Source organism: Mytilus trossulus, chromosome 1 (genome assembly GCF_036588685.1).
Source record: "Mytilus trossulus isolate FHL-02 chromosome 1, PNRI_Mtr1.1.1.hap1, whole genome shotgun sequence".
Classification (NCBI taxonomy): domain Eukaryota; kingdom Metazoa; phylum Mollusca; class Bivalvia; order Mytilida; family Mytilidae; genus Mytilus; species Mytilus trossulus.
Genome location: NC_086373.1, coordinates 105408441 through 105434978, shown reverse-complemented (window position 1 = coordinate 105434978; position 26538 = coordinate 105408441). Strand labels below are relative to the sequence as shown.

At 30.3% G+C, this 26538-nt stretch overlaps 1 protein-coding gene across 4 annotated transcripts in view; it reads left to right on the top strand.

Moving 5' to 3' along the window:
* The window catches only part of LOC134695637 (otoferlin-like), a 133112-nt gene that overhangs the window by 78524 nt on the left and 28050 nt on the right, over nucleotides 1-26538 (top strand). For 3 of the 4 annotated variants that reach the window (XM_063556962.1, XM_063556955.1, XM_063556972.1), the window contains 8 exons: nucleotides 352-484; nucleotides 998-1179; nucleotides 2245-2349; nucleotides 3473-3607; nucleotides 4153-4296; nucleotides 6954-7081; nucleotides 13689-13859; nucleotides 17987-18147. In XM_063556962.1, coding sequence (XP_063413032.1) covers nucleotides 352-484; nucleotides 998-1179; nucleotides 2245-2349; nucleotides 3473-3607; nucleotides 4153-4296; nucleotides 6954-7081; nucleotides 13689-13859; nucleotides 17987-18147 — 1159 coding nt within the window. The remainder of the gene's footprint in view (nucleotides 1-351; nucleotides 485-997; nucleotides 1180-2244; nucleotides 2350-3472; nucleotides 3608-4152; nucleotides 4297-6953; nucleotides 7082-13688; nucleotides 13860-17986; nucleotides 18148-26538) is intronic. The other variant, XM_063556981.1, reaches the window with a different exon arrangement.

Below are 26538 nucleotides of genomic sequence, written 5' to 3'. Positions count from 1 at the left end.
TAAGTAAGAGACAATTTTAAACAAATGCTTCATCAAATGTACTCATTATCAACTAACTTTCCTTTGTTAAATAAAGTGGAACTATGAAACCTATTATTGAGAATTAAAAAAAAAAGACTTTAGTAACAGGAAGTGAATAAGGCGATATTGTACCTTGATCAATGTAGCTAGGCTTTGGAAAGATAAACATATTCTGAATTAATTATTTTGAACTGGAAGATATGTATACTATGATTGGTTTCAGCTAGCCATAAAATCCTTAAATTGAAGTTACAACCATCTGAAGTACAATTTCATACATCAGTAATGTTTTTTACAAGAAATGAATCAAAGATATACATATTATTACAGGAACATGATAAAAACAAAAGGAATGATATCATCGACCCAGTTGACCTTGACAATCAGACAGATATACCAATGAACAATAATCAGGGAACAACTCCATATGGCTCTATACCTAATGGTGACAGTAAAAATGAAGGTTTGTATCCCTCTGAGGTCAAGGTTAAGTAAATAGGGAACAACTTCATAAAGTTGACAGTAAAAATGAAGGTTTGTATCCATCTGAGGTCAACGTTAGGTAAACAGGAAACACCTCCATATGGCTCTATACCTAATGGTGACAGTAAAAATGAAGGTTGGTATCCATCTAAGGTCAAAGTTAAGTAAAAGAGGAAGAGATCTATGTGGCTCTTTAACTAATGGTACAACTATACAACTGGCTGTGGATACTTGTCCTTATCTTTTGCTTTGTGTTGGATAGGCCAACCATGAAATAATTCACATGACCTTCTTCCATATAGGTTTGAATGTTACTGTGCATGTGCATGTTATATAATCTATAACATAAAACAATTAAATTGTAGTTGATTAATTTCAAAAACACTTTGTCAAAAAATCATACCAATTCACCAGCCCTAGATATTGCAATATTTTTAATTTTTAATCTTACTTCCATTCTTAATCTGAAGGCTCTATTCATGATTTTTTTTAGATGATCCAGATTATAACCCAAAAGAAGCAAAGAAGATGGAGGCCACCTTAAAAAAGATGGAGAAACAAGATGAGAAGAGAACATTAAAAGGCACAGCAAAAGCAGTCACTCTTGCCTCAAAAATGTCTCCTAAAGCTCAACGCAAGAAAGATAAAGCCAAAAACACAACATCTCAGTTAAAGGTATTTTTCAGAGCATTTTCATAATAGTGTAGTTTCTTTATAAAACATGTCCCTTTACATTATCTTCCTATTGACCAGAACAAAACTATCTTTGCCTGAATGTTAGTGTGCTTTTTCACTTCTACTTATAAGATTCACTTTGAGTGTCAATGTTGTAAATTTATATAAAATATTGTTAACTTTTACTTGAATGATAAGTCTTTTAAAAGACATAGTTTTTATCATGACCATTGGCTACAGAACTAATTATCTGACCAGATTACAAAGTTTTTTGATATTATTTTCAGAACTTGTGGACACTGATATACTTGTCATATTTTGATGTTATTTGTATGACTGTTGTGTCAAGCCTTATATTGTATGCACTTCGTAGAGGAAACATTCGCATATACCATTTTCATTGAAGACTATTTTAATAGTGCATTTTTGTTTGTGTGGATTCATTAATATTCGTTGAATGCCAATTTTCTAGGATTTTGTTGGTACGAGAAACCATGAATTTAAATTTTCAATGAATTACAAATTTCCTTAAGAAATATATACAGACATTGCCAAAACCATGAAATTAAATATCCACAAAAATGCAAGTTTTCCTCAATCAACGAAAATTGGTACCAACGAAAAAAAATGAATCCACAGTATTTGTTATAAATTGCCATTTTTGGTCCAATCAAATGTACAAATCAACAGCTGTACTCAAAATGATATTTATTTCATAAACATCAACGGACCAGTATACACTTTATCGTAAAAATATTTTTGTATAAGGTTTTTTGTTAAAATTAAATACAAATAAGAAGACATAAATTCCTGAAACGCAAAAAATTTGAAGGTCTAGATTTAAGCAAGCATGTAAGAAAACCCAGTAATACTGAGATCTGAAACACCTATGTCTTGTGAACATCTGGATAATGTTATTATATAGATACAAGTTAATTTATTTTTGACCAAATCCATCAAATCATACCTTTCTCTTTTGTTTTGTATTCTATCTGTTGTCATTTTTAGTTTTACTTTGTAATTGTTTGTTTGTTGTACATCGATGTTGTAATTTTTGTGTTTTAGTCTATATCATCTAATGTTGGCATGTTTCTCAACAAAGCATTTGATATGGGTGAACAAGAGGAGGAGGAATCAATACCACTCACAAGGGACAAAGAAATATTTAAGGTAAAAAGTGACGGTGGCAGCATTTGCAGTGGCATCTTAAACTATTTGTCTAAAACTTTATATTTCAGAAGATAGAACACATTGATGCTATATTCCTTTTTTGCAGATACCTTATGTAATGAAGTGTCCGTCTGTCATATTTCCACAGTCCTTGACTGCATTTTCATGGTTCAGAAACTGCTTGAAAAAAAAAAGTGTTTTTGTCATGTGAATTTTTTTCTTGTTTACTCTTATTATAAGTAATAGGATAACTATATTTGGTATATGGGTTCCTTGCAATGTCTAAATGGCTATCAAACAGGGTTCATCTGACCATGACCTCATTTTATGGATCAGTGATCAAGGTGAAAGTTTCATGATTAGGTCTTTTTCTCAGATACTATAACTAATATAAACCACATTTAATATGAATAATTATTTCCTAAAAAGTCTATTTATAGGATGATACCATTATATTTGTAAAAATCTTTTTGCTAAAAACTAATTGTCTAGTTGCAGAAAAATCATAGATTTGGACTATTTAAGTGTCAGACGACCAATTCAAAATCTCTTGCTATTTAACCAAATTTTGCTATTTTACCAGCTTTAGAAATATTAACCTCATAGAAACTAGGTATATCCTGAATCATACATGTATCACCTTTCTACAGGCCAATTTTCAACCAATGTTTATAGTCTTGTAATAAAATACCCCTCTTTGAAAGCCAGCTACTTTTGTATAACCCCTGGTTTTTCTTCAAACCTTAAATAAGTCTACTATGGAGTGCATTAATCCTCAATTTTTAATGCAAACTCATTGACAAGTAAATGTTGGCTCCAAACAGTCTTAATATATTTCTCCCTTCCCAAAAGTTTCATTTCTACAAATTAGTTGTATTAATAGTTTTAGTAAAAACTGACATCAAAAGGTCAGGGACGGGCTACTTTTATATATGTTCTAATTTAAAATTGGTGCATTGATCGTCTGTCTATTTTTACGATTGTGTCAGGAATGGATGTTTTAGCCAGTCACTATACTTTCTAATAACTCTGTTAAATTCTTAGGCAGATTTAATAAATCCTCTTTTAATGATTTAAATGAATGGAATACATTTGCCTCATTTATGATTTTTTCCTTATTTAGGTTTATCCATATGAATTAGAAAGTGTTCCAGAATTCAATGGCTTCACCGATTGGCTGCATACTTTTGAATTATATCGTGGTAAAAGCACAGGATCTGCAGAAGATGATGAAAGTCGAATTGTTGGGAAATTTAAGGTAAATCCATGTTAACCATATTTCAGATTTTTCTAGAATCATGACAAAGTATTTGTAGACATTGACAAAAGTCCATTTTTAGCTGACCTGGCCCTTTCAAGTGAGCTATTCTCATCACTTGGCGTCTGTTGTCTGTCTTCGTCATAGTTCATATTTTACATTTTGAACTTCTTCTAGAGAAACACTGAATGGAATAGCACCAAACATGGCATAATTGTCCTAATAAGGTGCTGACCAAGTGTTTCTTTGTAGTCAATCCATCATCCAAGATGGCCGCCAGCAGGGGACATAGTTTAAATTTGGACCCTATGGAAAATACATACAAATGTCTTCTTTTAGAGAACCACTGAATGGAATGCAAAATTAAACCAAATTTGGCCTCAATCATTATTTAAATAGATTTTCAAAATAATTTTTTAACTAAAATGGAACTTATGATCAGTTTGATTTTATAAGCTTCTCTTGAACGATATTTATGAACAATTATATACAAAAAATAATAACATTGTATTGTTATAATACTGACTTTTCTTTCTTTTTCAAAGGGATCACTTAAGATTTACAAGATACCACTGCCAGATGATATAGAGGACACGGCAGTAGGGGGAGGTAACCCACAACTAGGATTGTTCCAGGGATTGCCTGGTAATGAACCAATCAAAGTTCTAGTCAGAGTTTATGTTGTCAAGGTAAGCTGCTTACATATGAACGTCTTTTCTGTAAACACCTGTGGTACATTTCCCTCAAATCCTAAACCTGACCTTGATATATTTTCCTTGAAAAACACTAGTTAAGGGCATAGGATACAGTTTTGATCCTGTATTTACAAGTTCATGAAAATTTGCATATAGGCTATTTTTTACCTGATTAAATCAAATATGTAATAAAAAATAAACCTTCATGTGCTACTTTTTGAGTAAAATGAGGTCGAAATTATGTATATTTGCTCGAAATTCAGATTTGTGGCCATAATTTCTTTTTCGAAGGAAAGACATAACTTTTTTGTTATAAAAGATAAAAACAAATTGTTTTTTGTTAAATAATCGGTAATTTCTGTATTTTATAAATATCTTTAAAAAAATATGCAATTTCTTATTCAGAAATAACTCATATTTATCAAATATTCATGAATTGAGGAAAAACGTAATTTTTTACTGCATGTTTATCACAATTAAAAAAAATCCTCTATTTACAGTTTTATAAAATTTGGGTCACATAATCTCCCTGCAAAATGAAACCAAATGCCGTTTTGAAAAATAGGGGTCCATGAACTCGTTTTCAAATTAAATCAGTTTAAATGATAAAAATCAGTCGAAAAATGCATCTTTTCCCGATATGTCACAGTTTGACGTCGCGAAAATAACAAATTACGTTAGCAACATCATAACCTTCACTGTAATTGTATCGTATGCCCTTAAATGCAGGTCCATGTATATTACAGATTTTTAAAGGTAAATCTGGTTTAAATTTAATTCAAGACATAGATTTGAATCAAAATCAGTGGAAGATTTTTTTTACTGAATTTAACCCTGTTGCCACTTTAAAATTTGAATTATTTCCCCTTGTCCATAGTATGAAATTTTATAAGTTAGTTGGAGTATAGAGTTATCTTTCTTCATACATAAGTAACATAACTTACTTGAGGTATAGATGAATATATAGGCTGTTTTGTTACTCTAGATTGACTTTTACAAGCTATGCAACAATTTATTGTCATTCTGAAATTCCCTTCATTGTAAACTTTAATATTTATATTGTATGAAATTTTACTGCAATAACGATTTAAGACTGATTTTCTTATACAGTCAATTGGTTTCCCTGTGGATTTTTACCCAAAAACATTGGGTTTCTTATATAGAGGTTATTGTTTGATAATAATCAACCTCACAACTTAACTTTAGATATGAAATTGTTAAAGAAATTATAAAAATTAGATACTGATATTTTTTTTTCAATTATCATTGCAGATACATGTATTCATTTATGGCTCAAGCTCATTTTCTTCCAAAAAATATATAATATTCATGAATAGCACCCAGTAAAGCTGAGGTCGAGGCTTAGGTAAAACCAGCTGTCTTGGTTGTCCTATAGACTGTACTATTTTGAGTTGAAAAACTTTCAGCAAGCATGTAGAGCAGTAACAGAAGGCTTATTCCATTATTAATTGTTATTTTGTAGTTTTTCATGGAATTTTGTCTTGTCTGCATACAAATTTACCTTGTTCTTTCATTTCGGAAAAATAAAATTTCCTAATCTTACAATTCAAGATAAACATGAGCATTTTAATGAATTATTTCAATACCAATATTGTCAGTCTGAAATTATGTAATCAAAAATAAAGCTGGAGATATTTCCTTATTTTATGTCTAATCTGATTTAATCTATAGAATTGTCTCACTATAAAAAGGATAAACAACTGCAGCAATAGTCTTGTGGTACCATCCCTGCCCCAAGGGAGGGAGGTCACCCTGCCAGACCAAACCAGACTTAAAATCAAAAATTGGTATTTGTTGTTTCTCTGCTTAGGATTGACTGATCATTGCAGAGTCAAAATAATGCTTGCAGGTCTTCCTGCGGACTTCAATTGGCTTAACATGTTATTCTAGTACAAAGCATTCATATTTAATACCTTTTAAATTTCCTTTTTTAAATTTAAACTATAAATTAAGATTTTCCTGTTTTCGGTGGTTTTGATGTCCTGGTACCACATGTTTAGGATGATAATAAATATTTAGTTTCTTTGTCTTTAAAAAAACACTTTATAGAATAAAGGATATGATGGTACATCTGTACATCCAGCTGTATATAACACTGATTTATAATAAATCTCATATTATAGTATCATTTTCTCCTCTACAGCTGTATACTAACATATTAAATTGACAATTTCCCTACTATTTGTTTAAAGATCTGTCAAATTAAATACTCTATTTAACTATATCAGGTTTTAATTGGCATCATATGAGAAGTTTTAACAAATATTTACATCGACTACTGTTATTTATATGGTTATAAAAAGACGATTATTTGTGTGTTTTAAGGATTAATATATTGTTTTATGTATTCTATTTTTGTGTATTAGGTCTACTGAATTTGATAACATTAACTTATATTTGGAAAATTTAGACTTATGATATATGAAAAAAATATATCGAATGATGAAGTATTGTAGAATATTTTATATAATGTGATGGAGGAGAATGGAGAAATATTTGTGGATATAATACTTTACTTATCAGAATTATGTGGTCATTGCTAAAAAAAAATTTTACGGAGGACCAGATTAAATATGAATGCCAAGTGGAAGGTTTTTTTTTGGTTTATCAGAATTGTTTTGAATTTGTAGGCAACCGAACTCCATCCAGCTGATATAAATGGAAAAGCCGATCCGTATCTTGTCATCCGACTGGGAAATAACACGGTCAATGATAAGGAAAACTATATCTCCAAACAACTTAATCCCGTCTTTGGAAAGTAAGTACACTCAAAACATAGTCAAGTATATTTTTGTCGTAAATGTTTATTTTTGCCATTAATTGTAGCTTGTAGAATACATGCCAAATATGTCTCTTTTTTTTAACTTTTGGGAAAGACACTTTTGATGTTTCTGAAATTCAGTTATCTAGAAATTCTTCTTTTTAATACAATATAAATTTCACTTTATTGTTTTTTTATTTTTTTGATTGTTGCTATTTATCCCCTTTTTATGTATTACATGTGCAAATATTCAAAAAGCATATATTTCTGTAGATAACATGGCTTGTACTTCATACTGAACCATTTCGTAATCTTTATGGGAAAGGAACTCAGAGCTTTATTGTTAAAGTTATGTAGAAACACTATTTTTCAAATAAAAATCTTTCACAATAGTATAGTTTTTCTTTTAACTATGATGCCAAGTTGCAAACTTTATGTGTTAAGGTTTCAGACAAAAAAATGCAGATACTTTTTAAGAAATTTTTTTCATGAACTAAAGTGAATAAGTGCATCCACTCTAACTTATCTAAACTTGATATAAAAATGTGAAAAGAGTAAAAAAAAAAGTCTTTCAACTCATGAACAATTTGGTAATAAAAAAATCATTATTTTGATAAAAATATTGCTTCTTTTTTTTCATTTTTGCAACATAAATAACTTGTTTTATTTTATGGTTATCTTGCATCCAAAATTTAAAGAAACCTGGCTGCATTGGTCACATTTCCTTCTACTTACCTAGTAATTTTAATTTAATTAATTACATTTACACTATAAAGAAGTTTAAACCTATCAAACTATTTCCCATGACTACAGAACTCTGTCCATATGGAAATAATAAATGAGCACTTCAGCTTGTAAAGTGGGACCTGTTGTGGTCTGATGTGCCTCGTTTCTCATAATTAATTTATAAATTAATTTGTAGTGGACACTGAACATAAGAATGACTATGTATAATTTTAATGAGGCATTTGATTGACAGATTTCTTTGAAGATAAATAGTTTCTTAAGAATTCTTGATTGTCAATGGTATGCGTATGTTCAACCCACTTTTGCACTATTACAGATTTCTGCATAAATTTTATAGTGCTGTGGAAACCAAAAATAATTTTAAGGCTTTCCATAACCAGTTTGATTTTATTATCATTTTTTTTTTATTTTTGCATTTCCTTTATTGAAAATACTTATTCAGCCTCTCTGAATTATTTGAGAATTTACTTTTTATAGAGAAAAAGAAATGAATCTTGATTTTCCCAAATTACTGTATAAATCTAGGTGATACATGACTAAATTGATTATATAAAACACTATGCATGGTCATTTTCAAAATTCTATATTATTTATTTTGAAATTTGAGTCAGTACTATAGCAGCAATAAAGTAGAAAACATGAAGAAAATACTGCATAATCTCTGTACATGTATATGTTAAATGAAGCACACAAAAAAATATCCAGGTTGTTTTAGCAATGATTAATCTGACCGTGCAGGACCTTCATGGGTAGTCAGAGTTGTTAAAACCACCCTTGTAAGCAATAGTTAATATACCAGTATGTTTGTAAAAAAAAAGAGTACAATACCATTATATTCATCCTTATCTTTTATTCTTTTTCACACAATTATTTTTAATAATAACATTATATCTTTACCCATCTTCAATACACAGAAAACTTATTCATAACAGCATGTATGTATTGAAAAATGCCAAAATTGTAAAAAAAAAGTTAAGGAAAAAGATAATTGGTTAGTATTGTATAAAAAAAAAAAAATATTTATATATTTTTTTTGCTTTTAACAAGAAAGGATGGATAGGCTTGATATAAAAATACTAAAATCATAAATTAAATGAAAGCTTTAGTCTATTATTTTCATTGATATGCAGAACAGACTTAAACAACTGAACTGGTGAATTTTATAATATAAAAGTTAATGTCTATAGATTTTTTTTCCTTATTATTTTGACCCTTTTCTTTGATCAAAGAACAACATCTTGGTGACTTTCAAAGGCCACTAACAACTTTCAACAGATGCTGGGAAATTTTGATAATAAATGAGAAAACTTTAACAATGTTGTTTTAAGAGTTAGATAAATATTGATGTACAGATAGTAAGATGGAGTAGTACAAGTGGTGGTACCCACAGGTGGCACTCTGTTTATTTCTAGATTCTTTGACTCTGTCAGAAAACATACTGTAGGAATGTTCACCATTTTTTTTTCAAACTGTTGGTTTTTTTAAGACATTTAGATGTAAAGATTTCTTCTTTTAGAAAACTTAAAAGAACATTGGAATTTAATATAATGAAAATTAGAACAGACAGCCTTTTTTCCCCCTCATTTTCAGATTGGCACAAAAACGTCACTAGCATCATTATTTGTATTTGTTAGAATTATTTGAATTTTCAGGTTATTATCTTAAAAAAGCAGGATATTTAATTTCAAAAATAATTTCAATTTATTAAATTTATCTTTCTTTCTTTCTTATATATTTTGTTTATGTGAGAATGTGAATTAACAGTAACATAATAAATTAACTTCTATATTGAATAATATTTGAGAAAAAATATATATGTACTGGTGCATGATGAATTTTAGGAAAGTATACTAAGATTCAATCATGTATCTTTTTTTAATTATGGAATATGGATATATTCTTTCATCATTTACAAGAATTAATGAATAAAAGAAAAGATAATTAAATAATTTTGTAAATATATAGAATTTTGCCTGATTTTGCATTTTGCATTTTCATCTACGTCATAGTTTGATAGTTTGTATGACTGTGATAATGAATTAATTTATTTGATATGGTAATATCCTGTATTTCATATTATTTACAATTTGTCTTAGGCTTATTTGATTTCAGTTTTCTCAAATGACAGAAATTAAGCATATACGATAGCATTTACATATAAATCCACACTAATTGTTTAAAAATAGAATAAAGATTACTAATTGAAATAAATACTTTTGTCATGAAAATCAGTTTAGTCGCTAGATTTTGATATTGTCATAATTCTTTTTTAATATTTAAATATTTTTTTTATTTTTTATTTTAGTCTTTATAAGATTATACTATCAGTGGCATTTTTACGAGATTGGTAAACTAATACCTATCTATTGTACTTTTACGAATATTAATGGCTTTTGGTCGCAACAATAGGTCTATTTATCAGAATGTTTTATCTTAAATGCACATGAATTAGCATTATTCTAATGCATGTTAATAAAACACAAAGAAGGGACAGTTTAATTATTTTCATGTCTATAAACCATGTTGTAAAAAACAATACCAAATTCTTCTGCTTATTCTAAATGTGAACTCAACAATGAAAAAACAACTCCGATAGCAAAATATAACAAAACCACATAACTTTCTGTAAAAGTCGGAGTTCTTCTGTCTTCTCAACTGTAATATTTAATTTGACCTTTTGAAAAAGGTTATGTCTACCATAAGCTCTGCCTTTTATGGTTTACGAAATTTAAAACGGTTATTTAATATTCAAATTTTCAAACTTCTTGGCCAAAAAATGACGGTAGTGACAATGGCGGCAGCGAAGTATAAAACGAGTAATGATCTATGCTGTGTAGATATCAGAGGTCATTATAAAATAAGGATTATATTCTACTAAATCCTGAAGTACACCTGGTAATATCACGCTATATTACGCTCAATTTAACAGAATCTTTATCTTTAATATCTCCATCATTTAGAAATTAAACTGAATTAAACACAATACTTGAAACTTAAGTATCCTCAAATTATTCCATTCTCATATAAATATTTATTTTGGAATTTACATCCTTTTAAAGAATTATTTACAAAATCATCATTATCATTATGATTGCAAATTTTAAATTTAAATCAATTAAGTTTGAATTTTTAACAAATTCATTAATATATATGTAGTATTTTCAGGATTTCTATTAAACATATCTGGGTATTTTCATTTTTATTTGACCTGTTTTCTAATTTATTGATAACTTGCATCTCACAACTTTGGAATTCCTTTCATTTTTCCTTCCAGGATTTGAAAAAATACGGGCTTGACCAAAACATTAATTTTTCATGGTTTCACGACTTTCAAAGTAGTAATCTCATATAACAGTTGGTGAAAAATTAAACGATTAAAATAGTTTACATTGTTTGCCTCCTCTTAATAATTCAAGACTGCAAAAAGAAATATTTCAGGAATTTTTATCAAAATCGCAACAAAAATCTGAGGTAGATTTTTAACTTTCCTTATTTTCATAAAAATTTGTACAATGTTACATAGATGTTAGAATATACTGTATCCATAATATGATCAGGTAGCTTGATACAACTTGAAGTAAGATTATTAGCTCCCAACAATTAAGTATTAATATTCTATATTCTAACAAAGTGGTTTAAAAAATATCTTATCCCTTCAACACTTAGGCTTTGTAGTGTATATTCTATCAGAGAGTATTAAAAATCCTCCTTGTATATAACATGATACAGTACAATCCAACAGAGCTACTCATATCGGTATCATACAAATATTTTTTATATCTACTTTTAACAAATAATTTTGGTCATGTATGCACCTCATCTGATATAAAAGTATCAAATATGATAGAGTCATTGACTTGATATACATCATGGATAGTTTTTATATGATTTAGTTGCGATGGGTTAAATATTTTTTTCCCTTTGTCATTCCGTCTGTGTTTTTGTTTAACTTTTTTTTTCATCATATTTTTAACTCTTGAATTGTATCTTCATTTCTTGGTACATACCTTACAAATTTAAATTGTTGTCTTCTCTTAATGAATTTAAGATGATTTTGGTAAGAGAAAAAAATGATAATGGGGAACCATATTTGGTGGCTGGTTAAATTTGACGATATTTGTTTCAAATGATTATCATTAGATCTCACTGAACTTATACACTTTTAAAAACTGCAATGAGTCAGAGTTCTTGGAAAACAAACATTTTCTTTATGGCAGAAACCCCTAAAAATATCACATTTGTATACACCCACTTAAAGAGAAGGTGGTACAAATGTATACTGCTATGACCTTGTCCATCTATTCATTTGTCTGTCAGTCTGTTTGTTTGTCTATCAATATATTCATGGAATAGCTCTGTTAAACTATATGTCCATACATTGAGTCACATAATTAATCTGCTTCAAAATTACGTAAGGATTGATATTATATTTGGTCTTTAACTATATAATGTTAAAAAGTACTGTGAGCAATGTTCAAGAGCTACCCATCAGTTAATTCCTGTTTGATGTTACTTTAAATTTTGACAATACCAACTAAGCATGGTTTCCTTTACAGTCTATCAATGAGTGGGACATAGTTGGTTCTACATGGCATGCAATGTATTGTAAGTCTTATGAGTAGCCTTACAGGAACTGTCATATATTCTCTTAAACTTGAAAGAGAATTTATGCTTATGTATCATCATGAGGTCATTTATCAGAAAAAAGACAAACAGAAGATAGTTCTTTTGTTATGTGGACTTCTATCTTTTCATTACAGTGACTTGACTGTTAGTGTTGCTCTCCACCAATTGCAACTCATTCAAAATTTTGACCAAATTGCAATTTGTTTTATAAAATCATATAGTTCAACTGGTCAGAAATTTGAACCAACTGCTGTAGAAAACAACAGCCAAGTCATGAAAGCGCAAGGTTATAAAATTAAACATACTTACAATCCTATAAGACTTTAACTCCACTTCAATGATGATACATTGTATTACTAAATCAGTCTATCAATCTGTATAGTTACATTATAGCCATAACCATACTAAAGGTGAACTGTTTTATCTTGAATTGCTATTAAATTGTCCAAACTAAGCTTTCATATAGTTTTTCTTTCTAAAAGTATTCTATATTTATAAGAATCAGATATTATGTGAATTAAAACATTACATATTCAGTAAAATATGTGTAAAATTGCAATATATGTTTGTAGGAGGTTTCCATGGGGGAGATAATAACTTTTCTTTCAAAAAGTCTTTATTCAAAAGAATAATATTTTAGGTTATCTCCCCATGAAAACTTATCAATAGCATATTGTTATTTCACTCATATTTTACTACATATATGATGTTTTATTTAAAATGATATCTGATTCTTATAAATATAGAATACTTTTAGAAAGAAAAACTATATGAAAGCTTAGTTTGGACAATTTTATAGCAATTCAAAATAAACAGTTCCCCTCAGCATGAAAATGACTATAATATAACTATACAAACTGATAAACTAATTTTGTCTCAACATCATTAAAGTGGAGATAAAGTCTTATAGGATAGTAAGTATATTTTATTTTATCACCTTGCACTTTCACAATTTGACAGAACAATTTGTTCAATATTCTGACCAGTTGAACAATTTGGTCAAAATTTTGAATGAGTTGCAATTGGTGGAGAGCAACACTAACAGTCAAGTCACTGTAATATAAACTTGATTAATCAGGCATGAGGTGTGTAAGTTTCCTCAATAATCTTCTTTTGTAAAATGTTTAAAATTTGTTTAACTAAATTATTTGGAATTCATTTTCTCTGAAAATAAACAACCTTGACTAGAAGTTATTTCCCTTTGACTTACCATACAAATGATATTTTTCAGATGTTTTGAGATGGAATCCACTTTTCCAATGGAATCCTTCCTTACTGTCCAAGTGTACGATTGGGATTTGGTTGGCATGGATGACTTGATTGGTGAAACTAAAATTGACCTTGAAAACAGATATTACAGCCGACATAGAGCCACTTGTGGCATTTCAAATAAATTTGAACTGTAAGTTTCATTTTCATTTAATTCATTTAATGATTGTTCATGTTTTGTATTTATTGGTTTCAGGATTGTACTAAGTTTGATATCAAATATTAAAAAAACACATTAAATTATGTTTTGGTTTGTGCAATAGTAGTGCTGGCTTTTCATTTGTCCCTGGACTTCATCTGTCCTGTAATATGCCCTTTCTAAACTGAAAAGTCTTTTTGGCTGTGTGATATGTATAAATATGTAGCAAATTCTGGTTTGAATATGGATCTTTAATCTGATCCCACATATGGGTAGAGTGCCATACTCTTTCCTCTTTCAGGAACCCTTGTATCTATTTTCTGAAGGGTTGGATATCGGTCTGTTTCAATACCAAATGTCAGCATTCCTCCAACAAATCTTTTACAATTTTTCTTCTGCCCTTCATTTTAGTTGAAATATCTTGCAGAACTTACTTACTCTATTAATGTAAATTTGTTCTCATCATGAATATGCATGAAATATTTGCCTTTGGATGTAAGCAAGCAACAATTAATAAATATTAATTAATTGATAAAAAAAAAAGCTGGTTGTGTCTGCCATTTCCCAGATTGCTTTATTTGAATTTCCATTAAACTAGATCAGAATTATGAATTTTAATTTTGAAACTTTTAATTTTGTTAATAAATTTAGTTCAAAGATGTTCACTCCTCATGTTTTAAAAGTTTGTTATAATTTGATATAGTTTATAAATAAAGGAACTTAAAAAAAACAGAACCAGGTCCTCCACCATTTTATGCACTTCTTCAGCATAAATAAAATAACTTTTCAATTGATAATTTTTATTTCACAATAGTCCTGAAAGACTGGAGGGATGATGATATTATGGTCCTTGATTAGTTCAATGGTTTTGGTGACAATGGTTATTGATGTAGAACATAGTATAAGGAAATCTATGATAAAGTGTTCATTAAACTGCACACAGCTAACTTTAATTGTAATTTTTGAATAGATAAACTTTAATATTCAATTAATTGTGAATATTGACTTTGGTTAGAGAGATAAAAAGTGACAGACCAATATCATAAATCTCTATTGACTTTTTATAATCCATATTGTATACGGGTGTGGTTGATTGATTCCCTAATGACGCCATGAGGTATGCCACAATTATCTATAAGTACATGTTATAGAATTTGACATGAATAAGTGACATTTTAACATTTCCCATTGTTTTTTTTTTTTTATTAATTGATGAAGATATTGTTATTGACTTTCAGACAAACAATTCCTGTGACAAATTATTTATCTTTCCTCCTCCGTCCGTACCAAGCACAAATTGTACAAGAAAATGGGTTTGAATAATTTGGAAGTCGGGATAATCTGAAATGGCTATTTGTTATATAACAGAAATGATAGTAATTTTTTCCTGTGTATAGATGTATTGTCTAAGCCTTGATTGTTTTAGTGATTAATGCATTACAAGGATAGCTAACAATGCGGGACAATACCATAGGGACAACATGGCGTTTTAGATTGCAGGAGATTTAATTAACTAAATCCATCACCAAGCAATTGTAGTGATTAATATTTTAAAATTTTCAGGAAATAATATTTTCTATAAAATAACAATTGATGGGTCACTATAGGAAACTGTCTGCTCCTAGCTCTGTTTCTATTGACTTAATAATGCTTACATTAGAGTGTTCCTTTGAAGTGGATTTTTTACAAAGATTTCACCTCATTGATGTCAAAAGTTTGTATTGTACTTTATGTAAATACTCAGAAATGTTCATCCCTACATTGTTTGTTCACACAGTTACAGCCATTTGTTGTAGTTACAAAACATCCCCCGTTAACTTCTATAAGCCGCCAACTTCTATAAGCCGCCAACTTCTATAAGCTTCCTGCTGATATGAAGTTAAGCATCCCATGTATATAAAGTATTAATAAACACAACCATAGTTCCGGAGGTTTTAACCTCATGGCTTTCCACAGCAGAAGTTTTTTGTAATGTTAACTCCAACAATAAAAATATTACCTTAAAATGTTACAAACTATAGTTGCCAATAATGTTTTTGCAATGTGAAGAAAGAAAAAAGAACAAGTAAAAAGACAATCTCACAACAGAATCGTTCTATTAGGAATATACAAGGGTTTGAAAATGGGAGTCTAAATTTTGTGATCCTATTTCTGAAATGATTTTTTTTATACAAAATATCCAAAGTGATTCTTTGACTTTTCTACAGATTTATTCTTCATCTACTATTTCTTGACAGCTTCCAAGAAATTATCTTTTTATTTGTCCATTACAATTAGAAAATTAACTTCTACAGAGTTCTCAATTTTTGTAGAGTTTTAGGAAACATGTTTTGATATGTTTGAGCTTTTAGTGATAAGATGCTTTGATTCTTCTCCGCTTCTCTTTTCTCTACCTATTTGTTGAGGTCCCTTTGGTATAGTTTGAATTTGATATATATTAAGCAGTTTACCTAATTTAAAACATGTGTACTAATAAAGTCTTGAGTTGATGTATCCATAAACTACCTCAAACTTAAACTTCAACCTATCCTAAACCAAAGCTTTAAATTGATATTAAGATAAAGGGACTGACGAACAAACAGACGAGAAAACACAATGCCCGTCTAATATTGTAGGCAGGTCATTAAAAAAGTGTCACCGAGCATCAATTACAACAATATTCACCAGTAAGCTTACATAAGTAAAATCATTGTATATAAATGAGTTACTTCCGATATAAAACTTGCACTTTTTTACCAGTTATGGATATCAATTATAAAGGAAACAGTATTTTTGTTTTTGTGTGCCGGAAATGATTTTTCCCCATTCATTTTAGAAGAGAACATTACTATGTCTATAGCCTGAGCTAATTTCCTGTAGCATATTGCCGTACAGTGCTTGCTATCTATGACTCCTGACAACCATTTGATACAAAAAATCCATACATCGTGAACGACAGGAAGTTCTGCTCGTCTTAATGTGCAATATCTGGAAATAAAAAGATAAATATTAGAATGGTCCTAAACATTCAGCCATGATTGAAAGGTGCAACATGAAATACGGAAAAAGACAAATATTGGATGTGTATTCATGCAAACTAACTAACCGAAAGGAAATGAATTGTTGTTAATTTAAGATTAATGCCGTTTGACTGTTCTTTCATAGATTTGTTTTGTAATTATCAAGAAAGCCAAGTAAATCACGAAGATGGATTTATCAGTTTCTGAGGCTTTTAACTCACCTGAATTAAATTGTTCCATCATCCAGATTAAATATAACAATGTACATGTAAACCATTTTAACTTTTACTGTCTGCCGTTATAAGTTATTGTTTTCTCTACGCTGGTCTCTCGTTTGTCATAGTTCATGTTGAAAGAGATACAGGATTTATATTGGGATGTAGGCATTTGTGAAGATTAAGTGTATCAGAATCATTTGGCACTGCATTGAAAAAAAATATATGTGATTAATTTTGTTTTTTAACAACTAGAATATAAGCTGTGCATTTGTGAATGAGCTATAAGCTCTAATCTTTGCTTGATTATATTTTGAACAAGTATGCTTCCTTTGAGAATTCAACTTAGTAGATTACGTTCATGTCATTTGGAGTCTGATTAATAGTCGTCTCATTGGCAATCATACCACATCTCCTAATTTTTGTAATTGTGACATTATCCTTGATCTCATAACATCTTAGGCTAACTATCATTTAGTCATAAAATCATAGTCTTATTATCCCCTGTCTAATAACCTGATAATGGGGCCTAGTGATACAAGTAAATCATCTATAGTGATCCAATAGTCTGTGAACACTGTGTTTGTGAGTTTGATTTAAACAAGTGGCATAACTTACTTGACTCTTATCTTATTTGAATAGGAATCTAAAAAAAATAGCCCCAATGTTTAGTCAAGAGTGCTGAATATGGCCTTAAACAAGTAACAGTCAGTCTAACAATAAATGATAACTTTGAAGCTCAATCAATTTTTTTTATGAAAATGTATACCAGTATAGTAACAATATCATTGAAGGGGTAAGATATGATGAGGTTGTCCATCTGTCTGCCAGGTTGTTGTTTAGTGCAAGACTTAACCCATTACTCTGTCTCCTTTAACGTTCTATTCCATATCTTTTTTTTTTACAGAGCTGGATACAATGCCTGGAGAGATCCTATGAAGCCTACCCAGGCATTAGCCAAGCTATGTAAGGATGGTAAAATAGATGGTCCCCATTACCAGCCAGGGAAAGTACGAGTGGCTAATCGTATCTTTACACAGCCTCTCGTGGCAAATGATGATGAGGATGGTAAGGATTTTGTTATTATTGAATACTGTAGATTCATTTATTTTCGTGGGTATCAATTTTTGTGGTTTGAAGAACACTTACATAATAGTTGATATTTGATTTCCTGGTATTTGCAAAGTCTGAACTCAATCCTATTCATTTAACATTTAAATTTGTGGTTCTCCTGTACCCACGAAATCCACTAAAATTAGTATCCAACTAATATTAATGAATCCACAGTATTATTCATCCAATTCATAGGTTACAGAAATGTTGGTCAGAAGTTTTTAGATTACAAGGCTGACACAGTACAATCAACTTTATACAATTATTGGTTTGAGTGAATTATGTTTTAACATCATGAAACATTGAGACATGTCTGTACTCTTATTGTAAAACATCAAGTGATTATAACAGAGTATTATAGCTTTTACTATTAGATTATCTTGACCCAAATGACTTTCTGATTAATGAACTGGTGCCCTGATTAATGACAGAACTGGTACCAATATGTTTTTAGTCAGGAAACATCCACAGACTGCTGAGGTTGAATTTTTCATACCGTTTAATTAGATCAACATTTTGGAATTAGTTTTTTCAATTGTGGTTTTATCAGGTTAAATCTGACGGGATCACATGTAATTTTAACATGATAAGCAATTGTTTGGAAAATCAATTGTTAATCAAATGTTAAAGATGTTTTTTTTATCATAAAGACCCTGAATACCCGAGGTATCCACTTTATGGACTCTAGCGTTCTATAGATTCACAAGGTGTTGATTCACTTTTGTTTGTAATTAAATTTTAAAGATGTTCTAAATTTTAAATGAAAACAACTTAAAGTCACATTTCTTTATCACTATACAGATGGAACATCAGAAATATAAGTTGCATAAAAAATATACACAAGGTTTGAGCATAACTGATGTTTTCATCTTCTAAGATTAATTTATCATCTTTGGATGTTAAAACAACACCTTTTTAAGGATGTACTTAGGCATGATTAAAAAAAATCTAAAATTTAAATTCATACTATAAGTCAAAAGAGCATTTATTAAGGACAAATATAAGCCAAAATTATAGATAGGTTATTGATCTCCTTTTTAAGATATTTTATTTAACAAAAAATGGTGGGAAAAGGCTAACTTACACTCTTACATTATATTTGCATTTGGTATTATTGGGGTCTCAAATCGATAGAAAATAATTCTAGAACCTGCTTAAATTTTGGTAAATGACCTTTTATGAGCTATATTAAAAGAAAAGTTGGTGTGATTGGACAAAATATTTCACCCCATATTGCAGAAAAAAAACAAGGAGTCTGAATATCTGAGGAAAAAATCCTAAACCTGACCTTGATATAGGTCCTTGAAAAACACTAGTTAAGCTGCAATGTCAAGGTTCTTGTATTATAGGAGTTTTAAGAAGTGTTAAAGATTCATTAAGACATCTTGCTTTGTTTATTTATGATGTGATAAGCCTAGGTTTTGTCATCTGAAGTGTCTGATATTTGTACTTAGTTTGATAGCAATGATAGCATCACAAATGTATGTTGTCTAAAATATAGGTTCTTACAGTGAATACTGAACCCCATTCTAAAGGGAAGGATAGTCAAAGTATTTTTTAATATCAAACTTACAAAAGAATAGGAAAGTTTGTAAATCTAAAACCTCAACAGAAAAATCAAAAAGAATAGCTAAACCCAGATAAAGGTATATGAGCTCTTCAAAAGGAGATAGGTACGGTACATTCCTTGATTTCTAATGATTTCTGAAATCTAAAGTAAATTCACGTGGAACAAACTAAGCTGTTTTACCATAGCAGAACATAGTTTGAATTACCATTTAAAAAATACCCCATTTAAAAATTTATATTCCAAAATTTGTTAGCATTACCGGGTAGAATGATTTAGGATGTTAAAGTTAGAAAAAATGACAATACCAATGAATAAATCATGATTTACTAGTAAATTGATGCTTGATATCATGACACAGCAGAATTTAAAAATGACATGAGGAAAAAATAAAATGTCAGAAGAAGAAGTTTTGGGTCTTCCTTGTTCATCTTCTTTTCCTTGTTTCCTTATTTTTCTTTTAAAAAATACAAAGACAAGTGTTAATGACTTGCATAATGCTATTATTATTACCAAATTTTATTTCTATTTCATTTCCAGGAATTAGGGAAAAAAACATTTTGAGGATTGAATTATAATAAAAGATGAAGGAAGTATTTTGATATTTCAGTTTTTATTTTATTCAGATATGCCTTTAAAAAGAGTCCATGTAAAGGTCTTGTTATTACAATAGGAAATAAAAAAAAGCACCAAAAAAACTTAAATGTCCTTTTTTGCTTTCTTGTCTAAATAAACTTCCTTTTTGTCTAGTCTATGAGAAAAGTCATGGAAGCAAGACAATAGCGATTTTACAGGTTCAGTCTGTGGTTAAAAAAAATTATAACATCAATATCTGTGTCAAGTCTTTCTGGATTTTTTGGAAATGTTTGTTTTTATAACTTTAACTTATTTTACTGTTAAAAAAGTTGGTCAACATTACATTTCTAAACTGACAATAGCAATCACAGGTGACATAGGGTTCCATTTAAAGGTAACAATTTTTTCTCCATATAAGGGAAAGTCACTAGTCATACAAGCTATATTATGGACCGGACTGCTAGGTGATCCTCCACTATCCATACACTACTAATAGTGTTAAATCAATATCCATACACTACTACTGGTTCTAAGTCAATACCCGTTTACTAATAGGTGAGCCATATACACTGCTTGGTGATAAGTAATAAGTCATACACTGTTGGGTGATAAGTCATACACTGTTGGGTGATAAGTCTTAAGTCATACACTGTTGGGTGATTAGTCATAAGTCATACACTGTTGGGTGATAAGTCTTAAGTCATACACTGTTGGGTGATTAGTCATAAGTCATACACTGTTGGATGATAAGTCTTAAGTCATACACTGTTTGGTGGTAAGTCTTAAGTTATACACTAATGAGTGATCAGTCTTAAGTCATACACTGTTGGGTGATAAGTCTTAAGTCATACACTGTTGGGTGATAAGTCTTAAGTCATACACTGTTGGGTGATTAGTCATAAGTCATACACTGTTGGGTGATAAGTCTTAAGTCATACACTGTTGGGTGATTAGTCATAAGTCATACACTGTCGGGTGATAAGTCTTAAGTCATACACTGTTGGGTGATTAGTCATAAGTCATACACTGTTGGGTGATAAGTCTTAAGTCATACACTGTTGGGTGATAAGTCTTAAGTCATACACTGTTGGATGATAAGTCTTAAGTCATACACTGTTGGATGATAAGTCTTAAGTCATACACTGTTGGGTGATAAGTCTTAAGTCATACACTGTTGGGAAGTAAGTCTTAAGTTATACACTGCTGAGTGATAAGTCTTAAGTCATACACTGTTGGGTGATTAGTCATAAGTCATACACTGTTGGATGATAAGTAATAAGTCATACACTGCTGAGTCATAAGTCAAACACTGTTGGGTGATTAGTCATAAGTCATACACTGTTGGGTGATTAGTCATAAGTCATACACTGTTGGGTGATAAGTCTTAAGTCATACACTGTTGGGTGACTAGTCATAAGTCATACACTGTTGGGTGATAAGTCTTAAGTCATACACTGTTGGGTGATAAGTCTTAAGTCATACACTGTTGGGTGATTAGTCATAAGTCATACACTGTTGAGTGATAAGTCTTAAGTCATACACTGTTGGGTGATTAGTCATTAGTCATACACTGTTGGGTGATAAGTCTTAAGTACAGCTCTTTGTAAGAACCAGGCAGGGTACCATATACATGTGATTTATGAGGGTTTCAGATTTTTTCTATAAATGGCCTAGAGGAAGCAGTAACTGAATACTGCTCAAAAAATAAATATGAGTGGGAAAATATGAGTGGTTGCCATGGTAACGGACACTCTATTTTTTGGTTGTGAAGCATAGTAAAATCTTTCTAAAATCAGCTAAATCACTACAATTCGGAGCCTGACTAGGAAAAGAATCAAGCATTTTTCATTAATTTTCATATGTAACATTGATACAACTAGGTTTTAGCATCATTTTAGTTAAGATTGCATGTAAACCAAATTTGTAGATTTTTTGAAAATTTTTGCCAAAAGCTGCATATTTTCAACTTTTCTGAATTTGAGATTTTTGCGATATTATCAAATTTTCTATGGTATTTTTCAGAAAAGAGCAACTGTGTATAGCATAGTTAGCACTTTAGTTACGAAGTTTGGATACTACTTTACCAAATAAAATAGAAAAAAGCTTGGGACTTTCTTTAGTTTTATCACCATAGCAACCGATTTTTTCCTTAGAAACGGAGTTATTATTTGCAGAATATTGCAGTTTTAGAGCTTCAATGTACTAAATTGTTTCATAACTGATAACAAAATTACATTTAAGCATGACCTTACTCTTAATTACCATCGTTGATAGTTGCTGACTTCAATAGTTACCATGGAAATACATATTAACCATAGCAACATCTATTTTAAAATGTATCAAATTTAGAAATTTAGGTAAAAATACATATATTACAAATATAGACGGTGTTAATATTCAAATTGGAATATGACTGCATGCTTTGCTTCACTCACGGTCTTGTCTGTTCTTTTCAGAAGGTTTAACAAATGTCATATATAATGAAACATTGGGATAAGAACAAAATGTTAGGAAAAAAAGGGGGGTTAGATTTATTTAAAAAATCCAAAAAAAATCATACATGTAGATTCTTGAAAAGATGACGTTTGGTCAGAGAGCCTGATTATGAATAGAATCAATTTCATTTTCAGAAATTTCATATACGTGTATAACATCGATATAACTTGGTTTTAGCTTCAGAGCTTAGTTGGTATTGCAGTTCAACCCAGAATTTTAGATTTCCTCGTGTGTTTTTTCCGAAAATTGAAAATATGTAAATCATAGCTAGCATTGTAGTAACAAAGTTTGAATACTACCTGACCAAAATAAACAAAACATTGCGTGGGGCTCTCTTAAATTATATCACCATGTTAACGTATTTTCTCCTTGGAGTTTTTATTTGTTATTATTTGTTGAATTCTGCAGTATTGGGAATTCAATGTTCTCAATTGTTTCCAAACCATTATAAAAAGACCTGCATTGGAGCATATATAAGCTCTAAACTAGATCAGGATCATGCACAGCTAAGGTGTACATTAACTACCTCAGATATACTGCAAAGTTCAAATGTACTCTTAACTGATCCTAGACTTTGAAAGGGGTGCAATTCCATAAAATAAAAATAAAAACAGATGCGTCATGTTACGCTTGTCGATTTTGCAAAGAATAATTAATTTGTAATAACTTCTCAATGTCATATCACAAATTCATAAAAAAAAAAACTAAAGGGGGGTTAAGTTAATAGATATAAACCCGTCACCAAAGTTCGTAACTGCTCAAAGCATTGTCTGAAAACTGGAATATTCCACCTTTTTAGCTAACCTGGCCCAAAGGGCCAAGTGAGCTTTTCCCATCACTTTGCCTCCGGCGTGGTCATCCGTCGTTGTTTACTTTTACAAAAATCTTCTCCTCTGAAACTATTGGGTCAAATTAAACCAAACTTGGCCACAATCATTATTGGGGTATCTAAATTGAATAATTTGTCCGGTGATCCGGCCAACCAACCAAGATGGCCGCCGTGGCTAAAAATAGAACATAGGGGTAGAATGCAATTTTTGGCTTATAACTCAAAAACCAAAGCATTTACATCAAATCTGACTGGGGTAAAATTGTTTATCAGGTCAAGATCTATCTGCCCTGAAATGAATCGGACAACCCGTTGTTGGGTTGCTGACCCTAAATTGGTAATTTTAATAAAATTTTACTGTTTTTGGTTATTTAGGCAACATTTAGATTTCAACAGTACTAGTAGTTATAGGTGTCTACACAATATGTCAAATTCTAAATCATTACTAATTTATCTATATAAAGATTTTCTTGAGGATTAATTAATATATAGTTGGGATCCTGCTAACATATTTAAGTTAAATTGCACAGGCTAAAATATTTAAGCTAAATTGGGCCAGGCACATACATAGAGAATGTGGCGGGGTTAAAATTAACCCTGCCACATTCTCTATGAATGTGCCTGTCCTAAGTCAGGAGCATATAATTTAGTGGTTGTCGTCTGCTTATGTGTTACATATTTGTTTTTCGTTCACTTTTTGTAAATAAATATGTTTTCTTGTTTGAAGTGATTTACATTGTCATTTTGGGACCTTTCATAGCTGACTATGCGGCATGGGCTTTGTTCAATGTTGAAGGCTGTATGATAACCTATAGTTATTGTTTCATGTTGGTCTCTTGTATATGAAGAGTTGTTTCAATTTGGCAATTATACACCATCTTCTTTTTTATATTAACAGAAATGATCAAAAATAAATACATGAAAGTCGAAAAATATTATATGGCATGTATGACAGAAAAAAACGGCTCCAGAAACGTTTTCCTTAAAGGTCAAATGGTCCCTTTTAAAAAGGAGTAGGTGCGGTAAGGGCCAGATTTTGGCCTCAAATTTCAGGTTCATCAAACGAAAGTTTTTGGACACTTTTTAAACACTCAAGAGTCTATTTCAATTGATTCGATTAGTTTAAGTGAAAGATTTTAACTGATTTATTCATTAAAAACGCTCTGATTCAAGCTTAAATATGAAAAATCTATCAAATATGCCAAAAAACGTATTCATCCTCAACCTTTATATATGTTATGTATCATCAACAAATACAACTTACATTTCAATATTATGAATGAACACGAATACGGCCACTTTTATTTTAGACGGAAACCGTCTATAGATTAACCAAAATGCTAAAATTTTGAAGATTTCAGTAATTTAGCATAACGTTATGATGCTAGATCGCGATATTTGTGCATTGTATTTTTAAAAACAGCTCATATTTATTTAGAAAAGGCATTTTTCTTTCCAAAATATAGCTTAAGGATTAAATTTTCACAATTACCTAAAACTGCTATATTTTTGGGCCAAAAAGGGGTCTTACTGAACCTACTCATTTCTTCACTTAACCAGGTCATTTAAGGTAAACTATATATACAGTTCTAAACTCAGTGGCAGATCCAGAACTTTTTGTAAGGGCTGACACTGACATAAAGGGGGGCTGCTCCAGTCACACTTCAGTGATTCCCTATATATTCAACCAAATTTTTCCCACGAAAGGGGGGGCGGGCCCCCCAGGATCCGTCTATGAAACTGATCTGGTTCTCGGTTTTAACAATTTTTAAAGTATCATACAAAGAAAAGTCACGCAAAACGGGCATAACTCGGGAACAGTTAAATTGACATCAACTAAATTCAAACTTGATCTCTGTTTTGTGGTAATAAGCATTGTGTATATAATGTTTCATAACATTTGGTTGAGGCAAACTAAAATAAGAAAATAGAAACAAACTTCCTGACGACTAAAGTACTGACGGACATGGGTGAAACTTATGATATGAGACAAATCTTCACAAGAAACGAATTGAAACAGAAATAATAACCATGTGTTCACCCTACGACCTTCAACAGTAAGTAAAGCACATACCACATAGTACCATATGAAGGCTTTGTAAACAGATATCAAACTAGTTGAAAAACAAATTACTTAAAATAAAAGATCATGATTTTTTAATCAGTAACTGTTGTTATGTTATTTGGCATCTGTCAATCAGTTCATTGATTTTTTTCCGCATATCAAAGAAAAACAGGCACATGTCTTAATGGTGTCTTCCTCCTATTCACACTTTTTAAAAATCACGATTTCTTCAATAAATGTTTTGATTATTTATAAATTGTTTTTATAACAATCAAGTTTAATTTAAAATTCACCTAAACGAAGTTTGATACACTGTTCATTTACAAACTGGGTTTACTGAGACGACACATCATCTAAAGGGATAGCAAAGCAAGTCGTCGAAACATTCCAGCACCCGCGACCAAACATTTTAAACAAATAAAACTACTGAAACATGAGGAATCTAGGCCTCAACCATTATTCACTATGCAGCATTAATACTCCACCAAGAAGTAACAACAGAATAGTTTGGCGATGCAGCCACCCACCTTATTCACGTTGAATAGAACTACTCAAGCTAGCGAACAATAAGCCAGCGATAGATTAAAAAACTTTAATAGACTAATATACGGTGAATTTCTGATGCGTGTGCTACAATATTAGTATTATTTGTTTCATATTATAATGCTTGTGTGACTTTACTTTTGAATTTGTGTTATAAAAGAAATATAAGATAATTTGCTACATTTCTTTATTTCGATTGTTTATGCTATATGGTCACGTTTCTATCTCTTTCACTTATTCATAATTTCCATTCTCAATTTTCTTCCATTT